At 37.0% G+C, this 26089-nt stretch overlaps 1 protein-coding gene across 8 annotated transcripts in view; it reads right to left on the bottom strand.

Annotated features, from left to right (window-relative positions):
• The window catches only part of LMO7 (LIM domain 7), a 309870-nt gene that overhangs the window by 124420 nt on the left and 159361 nt on the right, over positions 1 to 26089 (bottom strand). For all 8 annotated transcript variants that reach the window (XM_077973779.1, XM_015121212.3, XM_077973778.1 and 5 more), the window contains 2 exons: positions 18126 to 18196; positions 4600 to 4669 (listed from right to left, as the gene is read on the bottom strand). In XM_077973779.1, the coding sequence (XP_077829905.1) occupies positions 4600 to 4669; positions 18126 to 18196 (141 nt within the window). The remainder of the gene's footprint in view (positions 1 to 4599; positions 4670 to 18125; positions 18197 to 26089) is intronic.

Below are 26089 nucleotides of genomic sequence, written 5' to 3'. Positions count from 1 at the left end.
GACTGTCTGCATGTCAGACTACCTGTATATTTAGTCCTCATAACAACCTTTCCCAGGCATCTGCTGGAGCCCTAATTCATACTTGGAATTAAGGCTTTGAAAAGTTTTACTATAACCATCCTGACAAACAGGCATCAGAAGGAGTCAAGTGAGGCATGATGACAACTTCAAACCCATTGGGCTTAGCCCAGTTCTGCAGCTGTGGTCACTTTTATGCTCCTACAGCCAATCGAAAATGCTCAGTGTCCTGTATTCGAAAAATATTCCTATTTGATACACCAGAAATACAGTCCACTTTAACTTCTAAATATAAAATCCAAACTAGATAGAATTTCTGGTGCTTGAAATAGAAACACTTGGAGAGATCCTTGAATTTAAAAATAAAATACACTTGTGCTTTCATGTAATCATACAATCAGAAAATTGAATAAAACCTCCACTGGCCAACAACAACAAACCACTACAATTCGAGCATTCCAAATATGAAGGGTGTTTGAGATCAAAGTCTAATTTGCTTTAAAATGCATGTAATGGATCCAAGAAATGACAATTTTAAATTAAAGCAATAAGCTATTTAATTAAAACCATTTGAAAAAATATTTTCAATACTATTGAAACTTACTATTAAAAGTATATTATATAAAAATAAGATATTTTATAAGTCATTTTTATATAAAGCTTATTTGTTTTATTTAACTGAATATTTCCTCCTAGAAAGTGCAGTGGCTCACGCCTGTAATTCCAGCACTTTGGGAGGCCGGGGCGGGCAAATCCCAAGGTCAGGAGATAGAGACCATCCAGTCCAATGTGGTGAAACCCCGTCTCTACTTAAAAAAAAAAAAAAAAGCAACTTGAGCAAAGTCTCAGGATACAAAATCAATGTGCAAAAATCACAAGCATTCTTATACACCAGTAACAGACAAACAGAGAGCCAAATCATGAATGAACTCCCATTCACAATTGCTTCGAAGAGAATAAAATACCTAGGAATCCAACTTACAATGGATTAGTAAAGCACCTCTTCAAGGAGAACTACAAACCACTGCTCAGTGAAATAAAAGAGAACACAAACAAATGGAAGAACATACCATGCTCATGGATAGGAAGAATCAATATTGTGAAAATGGCCATACTGCCCAAGGTTATTTATAGATTCAATGCCATCCCCATCAAGCTACCAATGAGTTTCTTCACAGAATTGGAAAAAACTGCTTTAAAGTTCATATGGAACCAAAAAAGAGCCCGCATTGCCAAGACAATCCTAAGTCAAAAGAACAAAGCTGGAGGCATCACGCTACCTGACTTCAAACTATACTACAAGGCTACAGTAACCAAAACAGCATGGTACTGGTACCAAAACAGAGATATAGACCAATGGAACAGAACAGAGTCCTCAGAAATAATACCACACATCTACAGCCATCTGATCTTTGACAAACCTGAGAGAAACAAGAAATGGGGAAAGGATTCCCTATTTAATAAATGGTGCTGGGAAAATTGGCTAGCCATAAGTAGAAAGCTGAAACTGGATCCTTTCCTTACTCCTTATACGAAAATTAATTCAAGATGGATTAGAGACTTAAATGTTAGACCTAAAACCATAAAAACCCTAGGAAAAAAAACCTAGGTAATACCATTCAGGACATAGGCATGGGCAAGGACTTCATGTCTAAAACACCAAAAGCAATGGCAACGAAAGTCAGAATTGACAAATGGGATCTAATTAAACTAAAGAGCTTCTGCACAGCAAAAGAAACTACCATCAGAGTGAACAGGCAACCTACAGAATGGGAGAAAATTTTTGCAATCTACTCATCTGACAAAGGGCTAATATCCAGAACCTATAAAGAACTCAATCAAATTTACGAGAAAAAAAAACCAAACAACCCCATCAAAAAGTGGGCAAAGGATATGAACAGACATTTCTCAAAAGAAGATATTCATACAGCCAACAGACGCATGAAAAAATGCTCATCATCACTCGCCATCAGAGAAATGCAAATCAAAATCACAATGAGATACCATCTCACACCACTTAGAATGGCAATCATTAAAAAATCAGGAAACAACAGGTGCTGGAGAGGATGTGGAGAAATAGGAACACTTTTACACTGTTGGTGGGACTGTAAACTAGTTCGACCATTGTGGAAAACAGTGTGGCGATTCCTCAAGGATCTAGAACTAGAAATACCATTTGACCCAGTCATCCCATTACTGGGGATATACCCAAAGGATTATAAGTCATTCTGCTATAAAGACACATGCACACGTATGTTTACTGCGGCACTATTCACAATAGCAAAGACTTGGAATCAACCCAAATGTCCATCAGTGACAGACTGGATTAAGAAAATGTGGCACATATACACCATGGAATACTATGCAGCCATAAAAAAGGATGAATTCGTGTCCTTTGTAGGGACATGGATGCAGCTGGAAACCAACATTCTCAGCAAACTATCACAAGAACAGAAAACCAAATACCGCATGTTCTCACTCATAGGTGGGAAGTGAACAATGAGATCACTTGGACACAGGAAGGGGAGCATCACACACCGGGTCCTATTGTGGGGAGGGGTGGTGGTGAGCGATAGCATTAGGAGATATACCTAATGTCAATGACGAGTTAATGGGTGCAGCACACCAACACGGCACATGTATACATATGTAACAAACCTGCACGTTGTGCACATGTACCCTAGAACTTAAAGTATAATGAAAAAAAAAAAGAAAAGAAGTAATAAAGATCAGAGCATAACTAAATAAAATAGTGACTAAAAAATGCAAAAGATTAATGAAAAAAAAAATTTAAAAAAAATTAGCTGGGCGTGGTGGCATGAGCCTGTAGTCCCAGCTACTTGGGAGGCTGAAGCAGGGGAATTGCTTGCACCCAGAAGGCGGAGTTTTCAAGGAGCCGAGATCGCCCCACTGCACTCCAGCTTAGCGACAGAGTAAGACTCCATCTCAAAAAAAGTTTTAAAAAGACTTCAAAAACTAAATTTTTTTCATTTTATTCCTTAAATAACAAACCTCTTCTGACTCACTGTATTACCAGTAGAAAATTGTGTGTGTGCGTGTGTGTGTGTGTGTGTGTGTGTGTGTGTGTGTACATAGACACACAGAACCCACCAATCTTAGGTGTTGTCCCATTTTTGGAAAGGGCTCACAAGCTCCAGGGTCCTACAAACCTCCCCTCTCCTCCTGAAGAGGGGGTAAGTGGGGTGGGACAAATAGAGTCATGGCATGAGAATGTTTTTAGAAAAGTACAGGATAAAAGTTGGGTAGAAATATTTAAATTGTACAGCTCTATGTGTATGTATATACATATATATACACACACACACACATATACACATAATATTTTTAACCTAATCAAATTTGAAATCAATAAAATTATTAGGTCAGCTGCCTATTAATGATAGATATAGAATATAGGAAACTTGGTAGGTAGGAAGGAATTAATATTTGAGCCCAGCTGCTCTGGGAATTTTATGTATATTTTATTTTGAAATAAAATTATTAACAATTTTTCATTCCTTCTCTCCTAGACAGATATTTTCTGAGGAACACTCTGCAACCAACACCCCTATCAAGAATTTAATGACATTTTTGTAACTTCTGCAAATCCAGAAATGTTGGTATTGCTAACTTTAATTACTCATGCCTTTAACATCTGTAAACACATGAATGGTCAAACAGAAATTTCCTGAATGCATTATAAACAGCATGAATAGTCTAAAAATAGTAAGGTTTGTGTTTACGTTCCAATTATTAGCTATCTTAAACTTCAGAGTGCTCTGAAGTTGATTTAACTTACTTCTATTATTGCGTTGAATTTTAAGGATTTCTAACATTTTAAAAATTATCCATCATTTGTATTTGATTGTAAATTATTTCCACAGGCAGAGCCCCACACTATTATTGTCCTCTGAAATGTCTTACCCCATCTGAGTAGCTACCTTGGGACAGTGTGGGGTATATTTTATACACAAAATCCTGATTTGAAAGCTAGAAAGAATCTACAGAACCATCACGCTCATTTTATGGGTAATATTACTGTGGCAAAGAAGAAGACAGAGACTTGTGCAACCTCACACAGGACTTTGGTGGGAAACCTATTACATAAAGTAACAGAGCTAGCAGGCCTTGACTATTTTGGAAATGCACTTAGGGTCTATGTGCTGGCTGAGGGCAATGCACAAGCATCACGTGGCAGAAACATGACAACTGGTGAACATCTCGCAGTCTGAGCCACCATTGTGGTAGCCGGCAAACAGCTCACATAGGGCTGAGCTTCAGAAGAAGGTGACCCTGAGCAAATGCAATTTGTGGAAGAAATAAGCCAAGAATGTAAATATATGAAGTTTGAAGGCACAAAAATCAAAACAAACAATTAAAAAATAAAATAAAAGCCTCCAGGCAAAAGGGAAACAGAAAGGAACTACAGATAAAAGGAAGACATCACCAAACACACTTTGCTTCAACAAAAAAACCATAACCTAATTTCAATGGTAATTGCAGATACAAAAACCTGCCAATGCCACCTCTTTACATTTCAAAGACCAATAAATTTAGTTGTGAAGGTAATTTACTACTTACCAATCCTGCTATTGGTGTAGACAGTCTATTGATCTTCTTAATGACGCCAGGTTTAAGCTTATTAATCAAACTGAAAGTAAACAAATACAGATGCAATTAAAAGATGCCAATATCAGTTTTTTTAGCATTCTCAAAAATCACATATATCACTATTCCCTCCCCTCAATGTGTTATACAGAGCCAATAGCCCATAAGAAAGTAAATAACCAAGACATCAAGTCTAGAGACAAAGAGGGGCACCACACACAACGGTGAGCGGACCTCCGTAGTCTATATCCTTTATGTGTGGACACAGACCCACTTACATATCCAAAACCATCCTTCAAAGAGCTAGTTTCACATTAAAGAAAAGTAATATTTGGTTCTGTTTCAAGTGCCAGTTAAAGAATCTCTTCATTATAATTTATCTCACTTCACCCAAAGAATACTATTTTCTACTAATAGTTTTCATTGATTGTTTTTCCCAAACTGATCATTTTTAAAGGTATCTTCAAAATCATATTATTTTGCCACATTTAAAAGGTGAGGTGGACTCATACAAATAGTCAACTAGCTTTTATTGGTAACTCATTCAAGTCCATAATTGATTGCTTTATTACCACAGCAGAATGACTGGGCAAACATTAAATTCAATGCACCAGAACTCCCCCAAATTAACTAAGTTACCTCAGAATCTAGTATTTTAGATTAAACAGAATCAGTTTAAGTTAACATGAAAGACACAGCAAAGATATCTATGTTTCCATACTCTATAAAAAAGAAACTCAGTTTTGACAACTGAAACTTGGTACAATTTTGCTTCTAAATCTAGATTATTATGAACTCTTTTTTATTGATTTAGTTCACTGACACTCTGCCAGATCGTGTAGAAATTTAACACTATAAAAATGCTTTTCTATTAATGTTACCTTGGTTAATTAATCGTTAATCACTGTCAGAGAACAGTATCTTGAAACTGATTTTCCTATTCAAAAACCCATACACAAGAAATAATTCTTTATTCTGTAACAGAGCTCCAAACAGAAAGCAAATAAAGAAGAAATCATGAAACATTCTTAATTGACTGGTCTCCTTAGCAAAATGGGCAGCAAAAAAAAAAAAAAAATCTGAAACCTGTGGAATGTCACTCCTTCAACATTCCAAAGACTTACATATACACTTGAGTTTGCTGAAAATAAAAAAAGACAAAAGTCTTGATTTAATAACCTACAGAATGTTGTTCAACAGGATTCAAAATTACAAAACAGTGGCTATGAAGATCTCATTTTGTGAACAAAAGATGTTTTTCTGTTTTCATGGTTTCTACACACAAAGATTAGACAAGTTAGTTAATATAGCTAATAATACCATTCTCCCAACTCAATTTCCTAGAACAATTATTCCATGATACCTAATTTCTGATTTGTACACAGAAAGCCAAGTAGAAAGCAAAGCTTTCTCCCTTCATGTCCACATGATCTTTTTCTTAATCACTAGCTGAGAAGTCAGAAATGAATTGAGTAAGTTTATAAGAAATAACAATTGCAAATTAATTCTCCTAGTTGTTCCTTATTAACAAGGTATTTCTATATTTCTGTTACTGGTGGCATTCTTGCAATGCATAGAAGAACTAGTAACTGCAGCATTATGGAATAGGAACATAATTCTGGAAAGTATAAATCAAGAAATTATTTGCAGTTTGTGACCACTAGCTCGGCACTGACTTTCTTACAGTAACTTGTATTTTGAAATTTGATCTTTAAATGACATAAATTGAGGCCATTATGAGCTGAGGAAACATATAAAATGTCAGGAAAGTCTGGCAGGAGGAAGAGTGTCATAAATTTCTACTCCACCTATTTGAGTCACTGGTGACTTTGGCCACATCATTCAGCTTACCTGTTTATATCACATATCATTTTTACATTACAGGTTTCATAAGAGAAAGTACATTTTAAAAAACACAGTTTCTGAAATTAATAATAGCACAACCTACTCTCAATTGGGTCAGCCAAGGGGAGTAAGAGATCCAGGTAAAGGGAATAGAAAAGATAAACGATGTCTCCCAATAATGAGTTAATTAACACTTCCCTCATCAGAAGGTTCAAAGCTATTACTTAGAAGTGACAGACACACAATGGATTAGCATTCCTTTTCCACCCTAAACCTTCAAGTACATGTGCAAACACGGAAATAAACTGAGGAAAAAACAATACTCTGAATAACACACAAACTAGCCTCTAAAAAGTTGAGTCACTAAAGGAAAATGCTGTTTTCTTTTGTTAGCAGTGACAATTCTAAGGACTACAAGATGGAGAAAAGACACATAGAGTCTTGGCAAATGCTGAACACCCAATTAAATTTTGAATCATCAAAAATTATTTTCATATACAATTAAAGGACAACCTTTTAGAGTATTTCTTCTAAGGAGGAAAACAATGGGTCTCATAAAATGTAAACTTCTGTGAAATTTAAGTCTGCCTAGAGGAATGGGGCATAGCCTTATGTCAAATCAAAAACAGGAGTCATCTATGGAAATACTCTCTTCTACAAATAGAACTTCTTTGCCTAACAAGTGTTCTTCAATCACACATACGGAATTCCTAAGGTAACACTGGCTTCAGGTAACTGATTCTATTCAAGATTCAGATAACATAACCTTCCGGATACCTCTATGTACTAGGACCTAGAATCATTCAAGGAGCCGTTGTATCAGCCTGCATCCCCTTGTTCCATCCCTCTAGCCCTAGCTTGAATTATCGCTCTCTTCCCCCAAGCCTTTCCTTAGGCCAGAGCCTAAACCTGGTTATGTGCTTGGTTAGTGCATGAGAGGGCTTGCTCTTTTGGTAGGATTAAAACCAGAAGGAAGCACCTAGTAATCTGACACCTCCCAAGTCAGAGCATTCACAGGTAAGGCCAGCAATTTCTCTCCTTCTCCCTCAGCTCATCCCTTGCTAGGATCTGAATGTTTGCATTCCTCCCAAAACTCATACCTTGAAATCCTAACCCTGAAAGTAACAGTATTAGGAGGTGGAGCCCCTGGGAGGTGATTAGGTCATAAGAGCAGAACCCTCATGAGTGGGATTAGGTCCCTCATAAAAGAGGCGTCTGAAAGTTGCCTTGCCCCTTCCACCACAAGAGGTTACAGTGAGAAGTCTGTCTATGAAGGAAGCAGGTCCTCACTATATGCCAAATATGCCGGTGTCTTGATCTTAGACTTCCCAGCCTCCAGAACTGTGATAAACAGATTTCTATTGTTTATAAACTACCTAATTTATGGTATCTTGATGTAGCAGCAGCCCAAGCAGACTAAGACATCTCTCAAGTTGCCTCCTCCCTTTCCTTCTCACTCCCCTCCCTCACCCTCAAACAAACTGTCCACTCCCTTCAAAGGAGTTGCACGACGACAGATAATAGAGAGCTGGCTCTGTTCAAAAGCTTTGTCAGTGAATATAACCCACTTTAATCATAACTCGGAGAGGAAATTCAGAAAACTGTACATAAAGCTCAATATAATGTCTGGCTCAGTTATAAAAGTTTTAGTGAGAACTAGAATTTGATGCTCTGTTTCTAATAGTGTCCAGAAACTAGTTCTAAATGCCCAATCTCATTTTTCGCTTTATCAGAAAGTTTTCAGTTGAGGTACAAAATTTATGGACACCTTTTGAGCTCCTATTTCCAAAGATTTTCACAATGAACAAGGAAGATGACATGGAACAACATATCAATACACTGAATGAACTTTTTAACCTGCGAATTATTTTATTAGTCATTCACGCATACATATTTCTAATATCTTTCTGTCACGTGCATTTTTTAAATATATATCCTCACATTATCAAACTTCTATTAGTAACTAAATTTTTGAAGATATACTAAAAGTATTACATGTTGTTCACAAAATGAAGAGCAATGTCTTTTTTTTTATTTTGGCAGATTTTGGGGGAACAGGTGGTGTTTAGTTACATGAATAAATTCTTCAGTAGTGATTTCTAAGATTTTGGTGCACCCATTACTTGAGGAGTGTACACTGTATGCAAGCAGTCTTTCATCCCTCACCACTCCCCACTCTTTCCCCCAAGTCCCCAAAGTCCAATGTATCATTCTTATGCCTTTGCATCCTCATAGTTTAGCTCCCACTTATGAGTGAGAACATATGATGTTTAGTTTTTCGTTCCTGAGTTACTTCACTTAGAATAATGGTCTCCCATTCCGTCCAGGTTGCTGCAAATGCCATTTTGTTCCTTTTTATGGCTGAGTAGTATTCCAAGGTATATGTATATATACACCACGTTTTCTTTATCCACTCATTGATTGATGGGCATTTGGGCTGGTTCCATATTCTTGTAATTGCAAATTGTGCTACTACAAACATGGGTGTGCAAATATCTTTTTCATATAATGACTTATTTTCCTCTGGTAGATACCTAGTAATGGTAGATCTACTTTTAGTTCTTTAAGGAATCTCCACACTGTTTTCCATAGTGGCTGTACTAGTTTACATTCCCACCAGCAGTGTAAAACTGTTCCCTTTTCACTGCATCCACAACAATTCTTTTTTTATTTTTTGATTATGGTCACTCTTGCAGGAGTGAGGTGGCATTACTTTGTGGTTTTGATTTGCATTTCCCTGATTATTAGTGATGTTGCCTTATTTTTCTGTATGCTTTTTAGCCATTTGTGTATCTTCTTTTGAGAACTGTCTATTTATGTCCTTAGCCCACTCTTGATGGGACTATTATTTTCTTGCTGACTTGTTTGAGCTCCTTGTAGATTATAGATATCAGTCCTTTGTCAGATGTATAGATTGTGAAGATTTTCTCCCACTCTGTAGGTTGTCTGTTTACTCTGCTGATTATTTCTTTTGCTGTGCAGAAGTTTTTTTTTAATTTAATTAAGTCCCATCTATTTATCTTTGTTGGATTTGCTTTTGGGTTCTTGGTAATGAAGTCATTGCCTGAGCCAATGTCTAGAAGGGTTTTTTCAGTGTTATCTTCCAGAATCTTTACAGTCTCACGTCTTAGATTTAAGTATTTGATCCATCTTGGTTTGACTTTTGTATAAGGTGAGAGATGAGGATCCAGTTTCATTCTTCTACATGTGGCTTCCAATTGTCCCAGCACCATTTGTTGAATAGGGTGTCCTTTCCCCACTTTATGTTTTTGTTTGCTTTGTGGAAGAGGAGTTGGCTGTAAGCACTTGGTTTTATTTCTGGGTTCTCTATTTTGTTCTATTGGTCTATGTGCCTATCTTAAACAATGATTTTTGTTTTATCCACTATATGGTATTAATGCATTTGCTTGCTTTTCCTCTAAACACAAATTGTGCTTATTAAGCATTTTAATGTGCACTAAATATGGCAATGTGCTGGGATCGGCAGCAGAGCAATCAGACAGTCCAGCTGCTAGAGGCACAGACAACCCTCTCCCTTTCCAAACAGCATCGCCTAGCACTTAGCAAAAAAACCTGGCATTTCATAGGTGCTTTACAAATATTTACTAAAATCCACTGCCCAGTTTTTAATGCAGAAATATTTCTGTGAAATACGAAACAAATCATTCAAAATATCTTCCTTATAAAGAAATTTTTAAACATTTTACCTCTGCTTTCAAATGCTAGAAATTTTTTGCTTTTACCAACAACACCCCTCCCTAGTATTTTTTTGTTTCCAGAGAAGTCAAACCTTGATATTCTCCACTTATTGTCAACATTGATCAAAAGAGTGAACTATCAGATATATTAACTTGGACTGGTTATCTTAATTAAGTAAATGCCTTACTAAAATTTTATTAACTTTTATTTAAATTCATAAGCTGCAATATTTTAAAATAAGTAATCATATTTCCATGGGTAAAATAACCAGCATATATAATTTAAAAGTCTAAAAGCATTCAATATAAATATTTATGATCACTCTAATCTTTTCAAAGATTACTAGTAAAATTGATATAAGTTTAATTCCTAGAATTTCTATGGTAGTAATTTTGAATACTGCTGAATTACCTACAATACACAATAAAAGTTAACAGTAAATGCTAAGATGGGAAAGTGTGTGGAACCGCAATGTCAGTACCAATATTTATGTCATCACTTTCTTATGATGGAACTTTATCATATAGCCTCACCATTCTGCTTGAAGCATCCTGAAGTAAGTCTAGCAAAGCTTGAGTAGTCTCAGGGCAGATACCTCTTATTCTGAGACCCTCAATAATTACAGCACTAATGGATTTCACTGAGTAGTAGAAAATTTCCCAATGTCACATCAAAGGCAAACGGCGTCTAGACACAGACCTTACACCCTTCACAACAATGAACTCAAAGTGGATCACAGACATAAATATAAAACCAAAAGCTATTAAAACTCCTAGAAGAAAAGACAGGGGGAAGTCTAGAGACTTTAGGTTTGACAGTGACTTTTTAGATATGACACAAAAAGCACAATTCATAAAAGAAAGAATTGACACACTGGACTTCATTAAAATTAAAAATATCTGCTTTGTGAAAGACACTGTCAAGGGAATAAAAAGACAAGCCACAGACTGAGAGAAAATATTTGTAAGAGACATATCTGAAAAGGGACTCTTATCTAAAATATACAAGGAACTCTTAAAAAGTCAACAATAAGAAAATCTGATTAAAAAATGGGCCAAAGACCTTAACAGACACCTCACTAATGAAGACACGCAGATGACAAGCACATGAAAAGATGCTCCACATCATATGTTAACAGCAAATTAAAACAACGAGATACCACTACACATTTATTAGAATGGTCAAAATTCAGAACACGGACAACACCAAATGCTGACAAGGACGTGGAACAACAAAAACTCTCATTCTCTGCTGGTAGAAATGCAAAATGGTACAGAGATTTTGAAAGACTCTGGCAGTTTCTTACAAAACTAAATATACTCTTACCATATGATGCTGCAATCATGTTCCTTGGTATTTACCAAAAGGAGCTAAAAAATTTACATTTACACAGAAAATTGCACACGGATTGTATTAGTCCATTCTCACACTGCTATTAAGAACTACTTGAGACTAGATAATTTATGAAGAAAATAGGCTTAATTAACTCACAATTCCACAGGCTTAACAGGAGGCATGACTGGGAGGCCTCAGGAAATTTACAGTCATGGCAAAGGCAAAGGGGAAGCAAGCGGGTCTTACTGTGGCAGAGAAAGAGAGACAACAAGTGAAGGGGGAAGTGCCACCTACTTTTAAAACATCAGGTCTGGAGAGAACTCACTCACTATCACAAGAACAGCATGGGGGAAACCCGCCCCCATGATCTAATCACCTCCCACCAGGTCCCTCCCGCAACACTGGGAATTACAATTTGACATGAGATTTGGATGGGACACAGGGCCAAACATCATGGATGTTTATAGCAGTTTTATTCATAATTGTCAAAACTGGGAAGCAACCAAGATGGCCTTCATTTGATGAATGAATAAACAAACTGTGGAACCGCCAGACAGCAGAACGCTATTCAGCACAGAAGAGACATAAGGTGGCCGGGTGCCATGGTTCACGCCTGTAATCCCAGCACTTTGGGAGGCTGAGGTGGGCAGATCACTTGAGGTCAGGATTTTGAGACCAGCCTGGCCAACATGGTGAAACCCCGTCTCTACTAAAAATACAAAAATTAGCTGGGCGTGGTGGTGCCTGCCTGTAGTCCCAGCTACTCGAGAGGCTGAGGCAGGAGAATCACTTGAACCCGGGAGGCGGAGGTTGTGGACAGCGGAGATCGCACCATTGCACTCCAGCCTGGGGGACAAGAGCGAGACTTCATCTCAAAAAAAAAAAAAAAAAAAAGAGAGAGAGAGAGACATGAGCTATCAAACCATAAAAAGATATGGAAGAAAGAGCATATTACTCAGTTAAAGAAGCCAATCTGAAAAGGCTACGCACTGTATGATTCCAACTATGTGACATTCTGGAAAAGGCAAAACCATAAAGACAGTAAAGATCAGTGGTTGCCAGGGGTTACAGGTAAGGGAGGGATGAATAGGAGGAGCACCGAGGATTTCAACAGCAGTGAAACAATTCTGGATGATACTATAATGATGGGTACATGTCATTCTACATTTGTCCAAAACCACAGAACATACAACACCTAGAATGAACTGTAAGGTAAACGATAGACTCTGGGTGATGATGATGTGTCAATGCAGGTCCATCATTTGTAACCAATGTACCCCTCTGATGGGGGATGTTGATAATGGGGGAGGCTGTGCATGAGTGGGGTCATGGAGAATATGGGATCTTTCTGTACCTTTCACTCAGTTTTTCGGTGAACTCAAAACTGTTCGTTTAAAAAGTCTTCAAAACAAAAACAACAGAAAGCAAAAGGAATCTAACGGGGGGATCTGGCTTCCTGTACTATTTAACTATGAAGTAACGTTACTAAATTCCTCTCAATCCCTCAGGTAAATGAGAGTGATATTATCAGTCTCCCTCTGGGATTTCAACCCTCAACTTTGAGGCCAAATATTTAAAAACTTCTGCAAAACTTCAAATGAGTCCTTAGAGTGTGTCTCCCATAACTGAAGTGAATTTTTAAGTTGATGTTTGCCAAGCTGACTTTCATCTTGATATACTCTTTCTTTGAAACAAAAAATCATGTTTTTGCTAGATATAGATATTACATCACAGGTGAAATGAACCATGATGCTTAAAAAGAAGGCATGTAAATGCCAACCATAAAATACTGCCATTAAGTGAAAACAGATTAAAATTTTTACATTCATTTTTATGAACTTGAACCCTTGCACCATTGTTTGCCTATTGCTGGGCTATCATGTAACATGGAAACTTCAAAGCTTATATTACTTGAAAATGAAGAAAAACAGTTTTCACTAAATTTCAAAAGCTTTAAAAACAGATCAGGGTCAATAAATAGTGTTGGCATGCTGGAACGCTGTATGTAAGCAACTGTCCTCCTCAGGAAATTCAAAACCAGAAACACCTCTAAGAATAAAAGCCTTTCCCACTACATGAAAGCCTCTGGGCTTCCCATGGAGCACTGCATGGAAGCCCCAGGGGGCCTACCCATGTCACTGGCACTCCACGTATGGGTGGAGATCTCCAACTCCAACAAAAAAGATAGAGCTCTCTTAGCTGGAATGACAAAGTGACAAAGTTCTCTATCTTACCCAATGATTTAAAATGATCATCTGAGTATCCCACAGCAAACAGTAGTATTTGTAAAGATAAAAAAAATATATTTTTCTATTGAATATGTATATCTATATATCTTTAATAAACTATTACAGTATTTTTTGGCAGATAGTGTTGTGGTCACATGGCTGATACAAATAGAAACACCGATAGGAGTGAATATCTTGCTCCTGTCTTTCCAAGCTATAAGAAAGGGAAAAGAAGACTTGGTGACAGTTAGAGTTTTGTTTTGTTTGTTTGTTTGTTAGAGACAGAGTCTTGCTGTCATCCAGGCTGGAGTGCAGTGGTACAATTTTGGCTCACTGCAAGCTCCACCTCCCAGGTTCACGCCATTCTCCGGCCTCAGCCTCCTGAGTAGCTGGGACTACAGGCGCCCGCCACCACGCCCGGTTAATTTTTTGTATGTTTAGTAGAGACGGGGTTTCACCGTGTTAGCCAGGATGGTCTCAATCTCCTGACCTCGTGATCCGCCCGCCTTGGCCTCCCAAAGTTCAGGGATTACAGGAGTGAGCCATGGCGCCTGGCCAGGAAGAGTGTTGTTACTGTGAGTCATGTGTTCAAAAAGGCATAAACTTCTGATGCATGGCTGACTGTGGCAGAGACTTGGGATCATTCCAGGGATGGGAGGTACAGACTGACTAACCAGTGACACACCCAATCAGACTATCGTCAAGTAAATCTTCTTCATCAGAGAGAAAAAAAAAAAAAAAAGAGTGTTTTTATTTGAATATTTCCAAGATTGTCATCATAAGATGAGTAACTGGGAAATTACTGATATCATTACCTGTTTATGTCTCAACCGAATATGTTTAGAAAAGAGGAATAATTCTGCTAGAACCCAGAGCAAAACGAGATCATGGACATTGATCAAGTGATACATCTTTTATATTTTTAAAATATACATAATAAGGCAGTCTACATGAGCACTAAGAAATACTGAAGAAAGACAGATTAATGAACACTACTAATAAAATTCATAGCACATTATAACAAGGAGCTAAAATTACCTTATAAACACTTGCAACCCTTTTATTAATTAGAAAAGCAAAAATATCAGACAGTGTTCCCATCTTACTGTTTAGTAAAACCAAGAGAGACTACAGTCATAGACTTTCATCAAGGGAGTATTCTTTATCCCCCAACTCACTAGATGCCACAGTCAAACTAAACGACACCAAAATGACTAATATGAAGATACTAACTTCAATAGTCTATCAGATTAAAAGGCAGTGAACACACATAACTATCCTCATTACTCAAATGTATATCCTGTCTGAAACCACAGTGCATGGTTTATCCCCACTTTAGACTATCTGAAATGTCAGTACACTTCCAATTGGGTGAAAGCTATAATAAGCTATTCGAACTTTTGACTTTGATATTTCAGAACACCAGTTCAAAAGAAAAGAGTACTACTAATGGATTTTTTTAAAACTGCTGAGATTACTGGATTAAATATTAAGAAAACTATTTAATGGTGGTAATGAAGGAGAATGCCTAGAGGTTTCTAACAGGCAACAAGCAGAACTTGTATGTCACAAGAAATATGATTCTGGCAGTGAGCCAGACAGAAGTCAGCCTTTTCCTGTACGAAAATGAATTCAGGTTTTAAAAATACCCTAATCATATTTCAGCTAAAACTTGGGATCTCTAGTGGGTAAAATATCCTCAAAGACAGATAGCTTACTATATTTACCATTAATTAAAAAGTCAGGGCTTGTAATACCAGACCTCTGAACAGCTGACTTTGTTTTCCTCTCAGGCATTATATATAACGCAGGTGGATGTAGCCACAAACAGCAGTGCCTGCTTAATCATTTCAGAGTGCAACCAGCCAGGCTTTCCTCAGTTACAGGTTTCATACTAAATATAGTTATCTGGACTTTTTATTCGTTAACACCACAGCTTTTAGATGAATGTGTCGTCATTAACCAGTGGCTATCAACAATGTGATTCACAATTTACAGAAATATTTTTTAATAAAAATATTACGCAGTACTTTGGTGTCCCACAGTAAATTACAATTGCTGATTACCATGGCTTCAGATTTACTTAAGCTACTTTTGGGAAACGTTAATTTAAAGAATACTGGGTACTAAGAGATTGATGAGACTTATGTGGCAATGCACAAAACTCCAAACTGGTGTTATTCCAATTAGAAAACAGTATTAGAATGAGCTTTGGAGGTCTGAGAATTAAAGTGACTTTTTAAAAAACGAATATATCTCTAAACATTCATCCAAATGTTTGCTATTGCCATTAAGGTAGAAATTACATATTTCTTCTAACGTGTACTGCCTATGCTCACAATAGTTTTTCATCAACTCTGAATATCCTCCCTAGTCACACTACGCTGATCTTTTCAGGCTTGGTATAGCTTTTGGAAATCACTTCTAATCATTCGGAGCCCAGGCTGGTGCATAAGGTGCATTTTAAGTGAAAACCTGGGTGTCACTATCAAACATGTTTAATGACCTATTTGTGGGGTCAATGCCCCAAAAGTGGGACCCCTAAAATATTATGGGCAATAGTTCATTACTGGAAATATATAACCTACAAAGTTACTTCTTTGAAAAGATCATATATTTGAGATATATGCTTTTATAAATCTAGAAAGATTCCGTGCTTCATAGACACACTTCCTTATAGGCACAAACCCACCCAGTTCCTATTCAGACTTGTGGGGTGTACGGTTGATGGCTTTTTTTTTTAATTGCAAACATTTAAATAACAACTAAAGTAGTTTGCAGGTCACACAGCTCTTTCTAACAGGTATTGTTTACCCTCCATCTTCTAAACATTACTAGAATACATTTAAATCATACAGTTTTCAGATTAATATAAAGTAACTTCCCTTTAGTGACCAGTTGGGCTACATGGTTTAAATTAGTTTAAACACTATTTGACTCATTGTCAAACTAACTGAAACATTATTCACGTTCCAATGAATGTAACATTGGAAGATCACAAGAAACACACTTTAAACTTTATTCCTGGCCCTTATTCACATGTCTGTCCTATACATGTCACCTATACATTAGGTGAAACCACATGAAATTGACACTACTGTAGGTCACAAATGGTTAAATATCAGCAACTTCATATGGAACAAATTAATAATATCACCCTAACACAAAGAAGTTTGAACGCCTGCCAACAGGGCTGACAAGATAGAGACTGTTATTTACATGCCCATCGTCTAGCAACAACTTGTACATATACAAAGTTTGATAGTTTATAAAAACCTTAAAATATATATTGTTGAACTCAGCAACTCTGTGAATTAGGCACATCAGGTATCTTGATCTCCACTTTACAGATGAGAAAATAAAGCTCAAATGTTAAGTCACTTGGTCAAATGTTCAAAGATGTGAAGTCACTTATTCAAAGGTCCAAAAGTAATGGAGTGAGAAATCTAACCTAGGCCCTTTGACTCCAGACCTTTTGTTGCAAACAACTCCTTCAAAAAGATAATCAAAATCTCTAAGTACTAGTGCATACACTCTCACTGCCTGCATGTGGACAGATAGCACAAACACTTGGGCGATAAGTGTCTAGATTGAAATAGTTAAGTGCTTTCAAAAATGTGGGTGAGTATCAAGTACATTCTAAGAATTTATTTGCTCGCTTCTGCAACCTGTACCTTCACCCAGGATTTCATCCTTATGCCTCACAGGCCTGCCTCTCCCTTATTCCCAAAGGTCACATACTTGGCTAACTGTACTATGCATCCATTGGGGAGCAAGATATTACACTACACATACAATGTAGGCCTTATACCATCAATCATGGTACTAGCCTATTTTACTTCTTTGTAAGCGAAGTCTGGGGTGTTGTTCTCAATGGTATCTTCATTGAATGAACAGTCCATAACTCAGACTGATTTTGGTAATGTAATGACTCCACTTAAAGCTGAAAAGAAAAATCTACCACTCCAATCATCATGATTTATTGATGAAGCAAAGATTTTGTGTATTAACTTCTAAATCAGGCAATTCTACCCATTAGAATATTCAGACTAGGAGATCGATGGTAAAATGTCATAAGGCTTCCTTCTCAATCACCCACCCCCTACTGGTCCACCATGCAATAGAATCTTTCTTGTTTACTAATTAAAAATAATATATATTTTACCAGTGTTGTCTTTAGATACAGAGACTGATAACCTTCCTACTGTCTCGTACTGTGAGGTATCAATTTGCGGGGATCAAATCTCACCGCTGACCAAGAACACACATCTGTAACTACGGTGGCCATGGGAGAAGCCAAACACCTCATCACTCTCTCTCTCTCTCACACACACACACACACACACACAATCTTTGCTTTTGAATTATTTTTTAAATACTTTAAATACTTACTCACACAGCAGAACACCATTTTCTAGAGAGGCTCGAAAATCTTTTGTTTCAAAATTCTTCTCTGTCACTGCCTGAAAGACAGGTTTGTGTGTTAATTTTCTCTTAAGCAGGGATAACACACAAGTCAAATTCAGCATTAGATTAATTAATATGCATTTAATGTTATACTTGAAGGATTTGCATATATAGACTGTTATATCCTATAATCTGTTCCTTATAGTAATATGTACTGTTTATTTTATGTTACAAAGAGATAGTTTAACCATTTTAGTATGACAAATATACGCAGGAACAAATCACAATGAGTGTTTTTGGTAATATAATCATTTTATTGGATGATACATGAAAGTTAAGAGCTAAACTAAATTTTCAACATATTTTATATATTTTTTAAAAACCTATGGGTGCTCTATTCTAATAAGAGTGGATAAAAACAGTTTAAGACAGAAACTCAAAATACCAACTACACTGAATACACAAATCATTCATGTCAATTCCATCTTTATATTCCTTAAATTTCATTACAAAGCAAAACAGCAGAGGGCATGGCACTTCTTAAACTTATTTATGAAATTGTCCTAATTGATGTAAAGAACCATTTATTGAAACATCCTAGGGAGAAGACTATTAAATCATGGGCGCAGAGAACAAAGAGAAAGAAAGGTAAGATGGTGAATATTTTAAACAGACAATTCCCAACTTAAGGAATTACAGAGGAACAGGCACCTGCAGTTACCACCACCAATAATGTTGGTGAAAACTCTAGAAAAATATCTAGATTCTCTCTCTAAAGTGGGAGGTGGTTGGGATAGAAAAGGGGATTCCACAAGGGAAATAGTAGCAGAGAAAATGAAGGTCACGGTGGGGAAAAGCTGCTCTAAGAACAACCCTTGGGACTGAGTCCCAGCTTGAGCGGAGGGCAGGGACCAACGGCAGTGACATCAGCTGTCCTGGAGATGCAGCCACCACCTAAAAGCAGGAGTAGTCCTTGCTCCACCTGCCGCTTCAGAAAGAAATACATTTCTGATATTCAACCTGGAGCCAGGTTGGCTCCAGGGCTCAATGAAGGGACCTTTACCACCATCCGCTAGCTGTCCTCACTGCTGCCAGCTTCACAGTCCCCCTATAATCCCTGTGTGTCTTCATTCTGCATCTCTCCACAGTACCCAACATTGCTGCAGCTAGACATGGTACCTGTTAACTGACAAAATAATGGTTGTGTTTCTCAGAAGTTGGTCTATACATTTGGACAGGAGCCTGGGCCAGGAGGCAACAGGAAGAGGTAGATCCTTCCTGTACTAGGCATTAATCTACAGAAGGGCTGCACTGCTGCTTTACTTAAACAAAGGCTGAGTGTCTGTTACAGGCACTACCTGAATGCTGGGTAGGAATTTACCGGAAAAAAAAAATGTTTTAAAGGCAGGCAGCTCTTCCCTCAAGGAGTCCATAGCCTCATAAGAAAAACATAATGTTTAGGCTGGGCACGGTGGCTCACGCCTGTAATCCCAGCACTTTGGGAGGCTGAGGCGGGCGGATCACAAGATCAGGACCATCCTGGCTAACACGGTGAAACCCAATCTCTGCTAAAAATACAAAAAATTAGGCGGGCGTGGTGGCAGGTGCCTGTAGTCCCAGCTACTCTGGAGGCTGAGGCAGGAGAACGGCATGAACCCAGGAGGCAGAGCTTGCAGTGAGCCAAGATGGGGCCACTGCACTCCAGCCTGGGTGACAGAGCGAGACTCCATCTCAAATAAAAATAAATAAATTAAAAAAAACAAGAAAAACATAATGTTTAAAGCACAGTTAAACAAAGAGAATGACACATTCTTCTGAAAATAACTCTGAGAGGACCCTGGATTATCCCAGCAACCTGTGCAACACAAACTATTTTGAATTTTCCCCAAATTGTTCCAAAACAAACTCAAGGGGAGTGCAGATCTCAGCTACAGAAAACATTGTAACATGTCATTCATCTGGAAACTCCTATGCAAAGCCAAAAAGCATGAAATAGGCCCAGAAACATCCAACACAGATGTTAAAGCCCATTTTCTCTAGTCATAGCAAAGCCCCTCAGAGCCACTGACACTTACTACAATCTGGCAATTAAATTCCCAAATCAATATAGATTCAAAGCAGTGATTTAGAAGAAAGAAAGGCTGTGTCCTGCAGACATCGGATAGCAGTGAAGAATGACAGTCAACAGCAATGAAAGGGCCAATAAGAGGGCAGCGTGTAGCAAGTGGCAAAATGGAAAGAAAAAGAACTGAAGTCTGACCAAAACAAAGTAAGTTCAAATTCCACATTCACTACCTAATAACTGTGCGATCTTAAGCAAGTTACATAACCTCTCTGTACCCCAATCTGCTCATCTGAAGCAGGGAAAATATCACCTGCTTATTAGTTTGTAGTGGCTGAAATGTGCAATCAAGTTCTTGAGGGTGGTTAAACAGCACATGCCAAACCTCCTTACGTGCATTGACCCTGAAGTTACAACTCTGACAATACTCCAGTAATTAATCCTCAGAAACACACCTCCACATCATATAGACATGGCTGAGTTAGTTATATTTAGAATATCCTTTAATAAAGTGGGAAAAATGGAATATTCAAAGCTATTCAGAAAACCCAACTATCCATAATGGTTCATCTCCCCCAAAAAGACAACAGAAAGGCCGGATCATGTGTAGTAGACTTCAGATCCCCTCATATATCCAAATATTGATGTACTCTTGTACTTATGTACTTTCCAAAATCTAAATAATGATGATAAAAGACCAGATTCCATTTGCACAGTATTTATATTTTTTTAAAAGACAATATAAAAACTAAATGAAGGTTTTAAATAATAGCTTATATTTTGAGGACGTGGCAATCTGGCATGCCCTGTACACCACTGAAGGTAATATAAAATGATACCACAATTCTAGAGGTAATTTGTGATATGTATCAGAAGTCTTAAATATGCATATTCTCCTGGGTGCAGGATCTAGCAATTTATACTAGGACAACAGGACAAGCGCACAGAACAGAACTGTTTCACAGCATTCTGTAGAATAAATAGCAAGAATTACAAAGATCCTGAATGCCCAGCAATAAGAAATTGATTACATTATGATATAGCCATAAAACAGAAAACGACACGAAATTGAAATTCATGTCATAAAAGTGGATTACTTGTAAAGAATACTTATTATTTAAAAAGCAATTTACGAAAAATACGTGGAATATAATCCCAATTTCTGTAACTCTCTAAGAATGTATCATAAGTAAACATGGAATAAATATACTAACAGTAATTATTTCTAAGTTGTAGAATTACACTTATTTTTAATATTATCTTTTGTTTATATTCTTTAAAGACTACAGGTGTTTATATATAAATTTATAAAATACATTTATAAAAAATAAATGTACATATAAATTTATTAATATAAAAGAACAACATTCAAAAGAAGTCAAAACCAATCAGATTTACATCAATTTACTAAATCTCCTGTACCTAAAGAAACAAAGAATAGAAGGAGCTGACACCAGTTTTTGTCCTAGGTAATTTTTCTCATTATCTATGCAATCCACACAATCCTTAAATTTAATAATCCTATTATGTCCATTTCACCAGTATGAAATTTGCGGCTCAGAACATTTAACTTTCTAGAAAGTTACAGAACCACCCACATGAAACAGACACCAAAAACCAATAGCATTTTATAAGTACTCAGTAAAAGAGTAACTCAACTACATTAGACTCTAAAGTATTTATAGGCTAAGAAAAATAAATTATCTTCAATCTATTTAGAAATTTTTAAATTAGGGTATTTTACTATATAATACACCTTCAAAAATAATCCTCCTCTGTTAAGGGTATAGAAGGTAGATCAGTAAATAAAAATGTTCAGTTAATCTTTTTATCCAATTTTCCTGGATAAAAAGATGTGTGAACACATAATGACTGCGTGTGTGTATGGGTGTAGGTGTGAGAGAGAAAGAGAATAAAAATATAATACTCTAAACTTCAGTATAAAATAAATTCTCTTTAAATGTTTTACCAGTTTTGTGGGCATTTTCATGAACATTATAAAACATTCGTACTGCACATACTAGCTACTCCAACCTCAATAACTCGAAAAATCTAATTAAGTTTTTAATTGGCAACTCTTATACCATACAATTGTAAACTCACCTAAGACTCCCTCTAAAACAAAACAAAAATTTTTATGAGTTTAAAACCAAAAGAAGAAAGCACAATTTTATAGCAGGACTATTAGGTCTACAGAGGCTGCCTCAGCTACTTACCTTAAGTCACAACATGATGTCAATGGTGGCCTGTTGAGGCCAAGTAGGGGCTCTGGAACTAGGATGCCTGAGTTTAAAGCCCTGCTCTGCCACTTTCTACCTGCAATTCTGAACAAGCTATGTAACATCTTAGTTATCCCATGTGTGAAATGGAGATGTACCTATCTCACAGGGTTATGGTGAGGATTAAATGAGATAATACGCATGAAACACTTAGCACTTGCCTGACTCAAGAGAAGCACTCACAAATGCTAGCTGTTATTATCACCTGTTACTATCCATCTGTAGACTGAAAGTAAGAAGCTGCATCTTAGCAGACAAATGTCTGTTTTGCCAGATGCAACATCCTTTATTTAAAGGAAGAAATTGAGTTATCAAATTATTTTCTGTGTTCTGACAACATTGCAAAAGTTATAAATCTACAAACCATCTCAAAACGCAGTGAAAGTAGGTCATTTAAAAATAAGAATAAATCACACTTTAAATGTGAATTCATTCTTATGTTGAGAATTCCGTATTCTGAAAGAAATTACAGTATTTTAAAAGAACTGTTTATCTAGTAGTTCTAATCTAACAATTACTCATTCAGTTTTTCTATAATTTTGAACCTTACTCATTAGCAAGTTATTTAAGGTGTGACACATTTCACGTAATGCTGCTGTGATTCATAGAAACCACATAAATAGAGACCACGTGTTTCCCACTTATCAAAAGTCAACACAAACAGGAGTGATGACTATGTCGTCAAACAGCCACACCCTGCCTTCTATACAATTTTTTCTTCTCTTTCTTGTTTGCCCCTTTCCATATTTTCCTAAGGCAGTTAAATAAAATCATCCCCACCTAAAATAATCTGAGGAGATACACATTAGGAGAGAACGACTGAGGTTTAATCCTGGACCTATCTCACACGACACACTTCTAAATCACCACTCAGTCCCTTAATTTTAAAAGGGAAATTAATGTTTGCCCTATCTACTTCACAGTACACAAGTGACTTGTGAAGACATTTCAACTCCTCTGGGAAAAAAGGCTACATATCCCAGCGTAGGCTCATGCTTCCAGCCACACTGTGGCAAAGAAGCTAGGAAGTGACTGGGCCAAGTGTGAGGCTGTTGGGGCTTCCTCTGAGGCTGTAATTAGCCTACCCGAGCATATGAAGGGCGGAGCAGCCTCCCGAGGGCATATTCCGCACAAACACCTCTGCCAAACCTGTCTTACCACCTGTGGCCTCCGAAGAAGCCCTTGGTAGGAAGTTATTAAAAGGCAGGTTCTGTGGAAGAAAATATCTATCAGATAAATATTAAGGCAATAATTGCCAATTATTATTCTCGAAATAATAAATTTCAAGAAACACCATTTCTTTTGCTATGAGGTATATTCATTTCCTAAACAAATGGGAATTATCTTCACACCCCTAACAGTTTTGTTTATGGTTTTATTTTAATCCTCTTGCTTGATAAGATTTCTCGCCAATGTAAGCAACAAGTTTCCCCAAAGCTCTATCGCTCAGTTCCAGTTCTGATTGCATAATCCACATGACTTAAATCCCAAACATTCTGGGAGCTTCTTGAAGACCACTTCATACCAGACTGCTTATCAGCAAAATGCCCAGTACTGTGAGCCAGCAGGCACTTCTCTCCTTTAACTTTTTCCATTTCTGTTAAGCAGCCGTTTAAAAGGCGCCTAGAATCCCAAAAGCACTCTCCACCACATTTGTGTGCAAACCACTGTGCAAAAAGAAAAACATTGTTTGAGCTTGTTTTCAAAGCTGGAGAGCGGTGTTTGCTGACAAAAATTAGGCTCTGAGCTTCAACTGGGCTCACAGTTGATTTCAAATTAAGTTACTTACTAATGGACAGATCAGCTACTAGGTCATGATACTTAAGATACAAACCATCATTACACCAATCATTTCAACATTAGTAATGAGAAACCAAAAAATCCCAACAAACATTGACATTAGAAACCACTGTGGTACAGACAAACCACATCATAAAACAATTCCCAAGAGCCGTGTTTGCCATAATTTCTCATTCAAGGAGATAACTAAGTGTTCACATATCATGACCTTATAATAAGATAGCACAGGGCATTGTTTCTGCAGGAAGAAGCCCCAGGTTGGTATACATGGAGGAGCTGGATGCCTTCTCTAAAGCTGTCGATCAATTAAAAACACCCCTCTTTACTCCATTCATTAAACTTCATTTTTGAAACAACTATTATATGACCCCCATGACTCCACAAAACACATCAAATTTTTACAGTAAATTCCATAAGTGATATGGAATTCCTCTAGTGATACTTTTTGAAAGGGTATATGGTTGAATGAAAGCTTCAAAGTTGAAAGCTTGTCACCACTATTAATTTGCTACATGACAATTTTTCCAGGCTAAAGAGTATGTTAGAGTTTAACTTTCCATTTAAATAATCTGTCTTAATTTTAACTAAGATACAAAGAAAGCATTCATTTATTCATTCAAAAATCATTTAATGACAATCTTCTATACACATACCTGATATGGTGCATAGCACTAGGAATATAAAAAGTAAAATGAAGCAATTCTTGGAAATTCTTCTTTAAAATTCTAACCCCATTTTGAAATTGTAGTCAAAATGGCATATGTGGTTAACCCACTGAATTACAGCATGTTCTTGGTAAACTTAAATTGTATATTCAGCAAATAACATTCCTTTAAGGGACATAATTCTCAAGTCACTCATCTCTATTAAGATTTGGCATTGTACTACATAATATTCTGGAGTATACTAGGACCATTTTTGCCAATACTAATATCATTTGATAGCAAAACCAAAGCCAACTCACAGTCTTCCAGGACAGTGGTAATCAGAACTGCACAGATCACTGAATTCTAGATGGAACCCAAAAGTCTCATAGTGGTCAAAAGTCTAAACAATTCTCCTGCCCCTCTGCCCTCTACCCCAACTTTCATCTCAGAGTGGCTGGGCTCAGTTACACCTCCCACTTCACCTTCTCTTGGGGAAGGCCAACAAGTCTTCACAGAGCCAGAAAGAAGGAGCCAGCAAAATGCAAAGCTCTGGGTTGTGTGCCCAGATAATTGAAAGCCAACTGTCTTCATAAACACTCAAAATTCTCACCAAATCATCATTAAACCAGATGTCAGCTACACTAATATTTTGAGGGAAAAAAAAAGAATAAGTTTAAACATTTCTAGTCTAGGAGAAGAAGCCCACTTCCCTAGACCATAGCCAACTTTTAGCTTACAGTCTCAAGTTATTTTTACTAAACCACAATTATTAACAAGCCAAAAATGAAATACAACTGGAAGAAAAACTAAATAAAACAGGGAAGAAAGGAAGGAAGATTGGTTCCAGGATTGACAATTTATGTGCAAGGTTTCATCAATCCATCAAAATCCAAGACAACCTGAGTCCTATTAGGGGCCAGGTAAGTTCACTGAAAACATCACATACAAAAAATGTGCTAGTTTTACAGCCTATGCTTCATTATGTTAACAATCACAAAAATCACTTCTAACAAGGACATTGCATTTTGTCTATAAATACAGGTCTATACTCCAATTTATGTTGTTGCAGACAATAAGGAAAATATCCTGAGGGAAAAAAGTCTAGCCTTAAATTTTTTTTTCTAGATTAAGGACTTTTAAAATAACTACCACACAAGGCAC

Source organism: Macaca mulatta, chromosome 17, assembly GCF_049350105.2.
Source record: "Macaca mulatta isolate MMU2019108-1 chromosome 17, T2T-MMU8v2.0, whole genome shotgun sequence".
NCBI classification, from domain to species: Eukaryota; Metazoa; Chordata; class Mammalia; order Primates; family Cercopithecidae; genus Macaca; species Macaca mulatta.
This window is presented reverse-complemented; position numbering and strand designations above follow the sequence as displayed.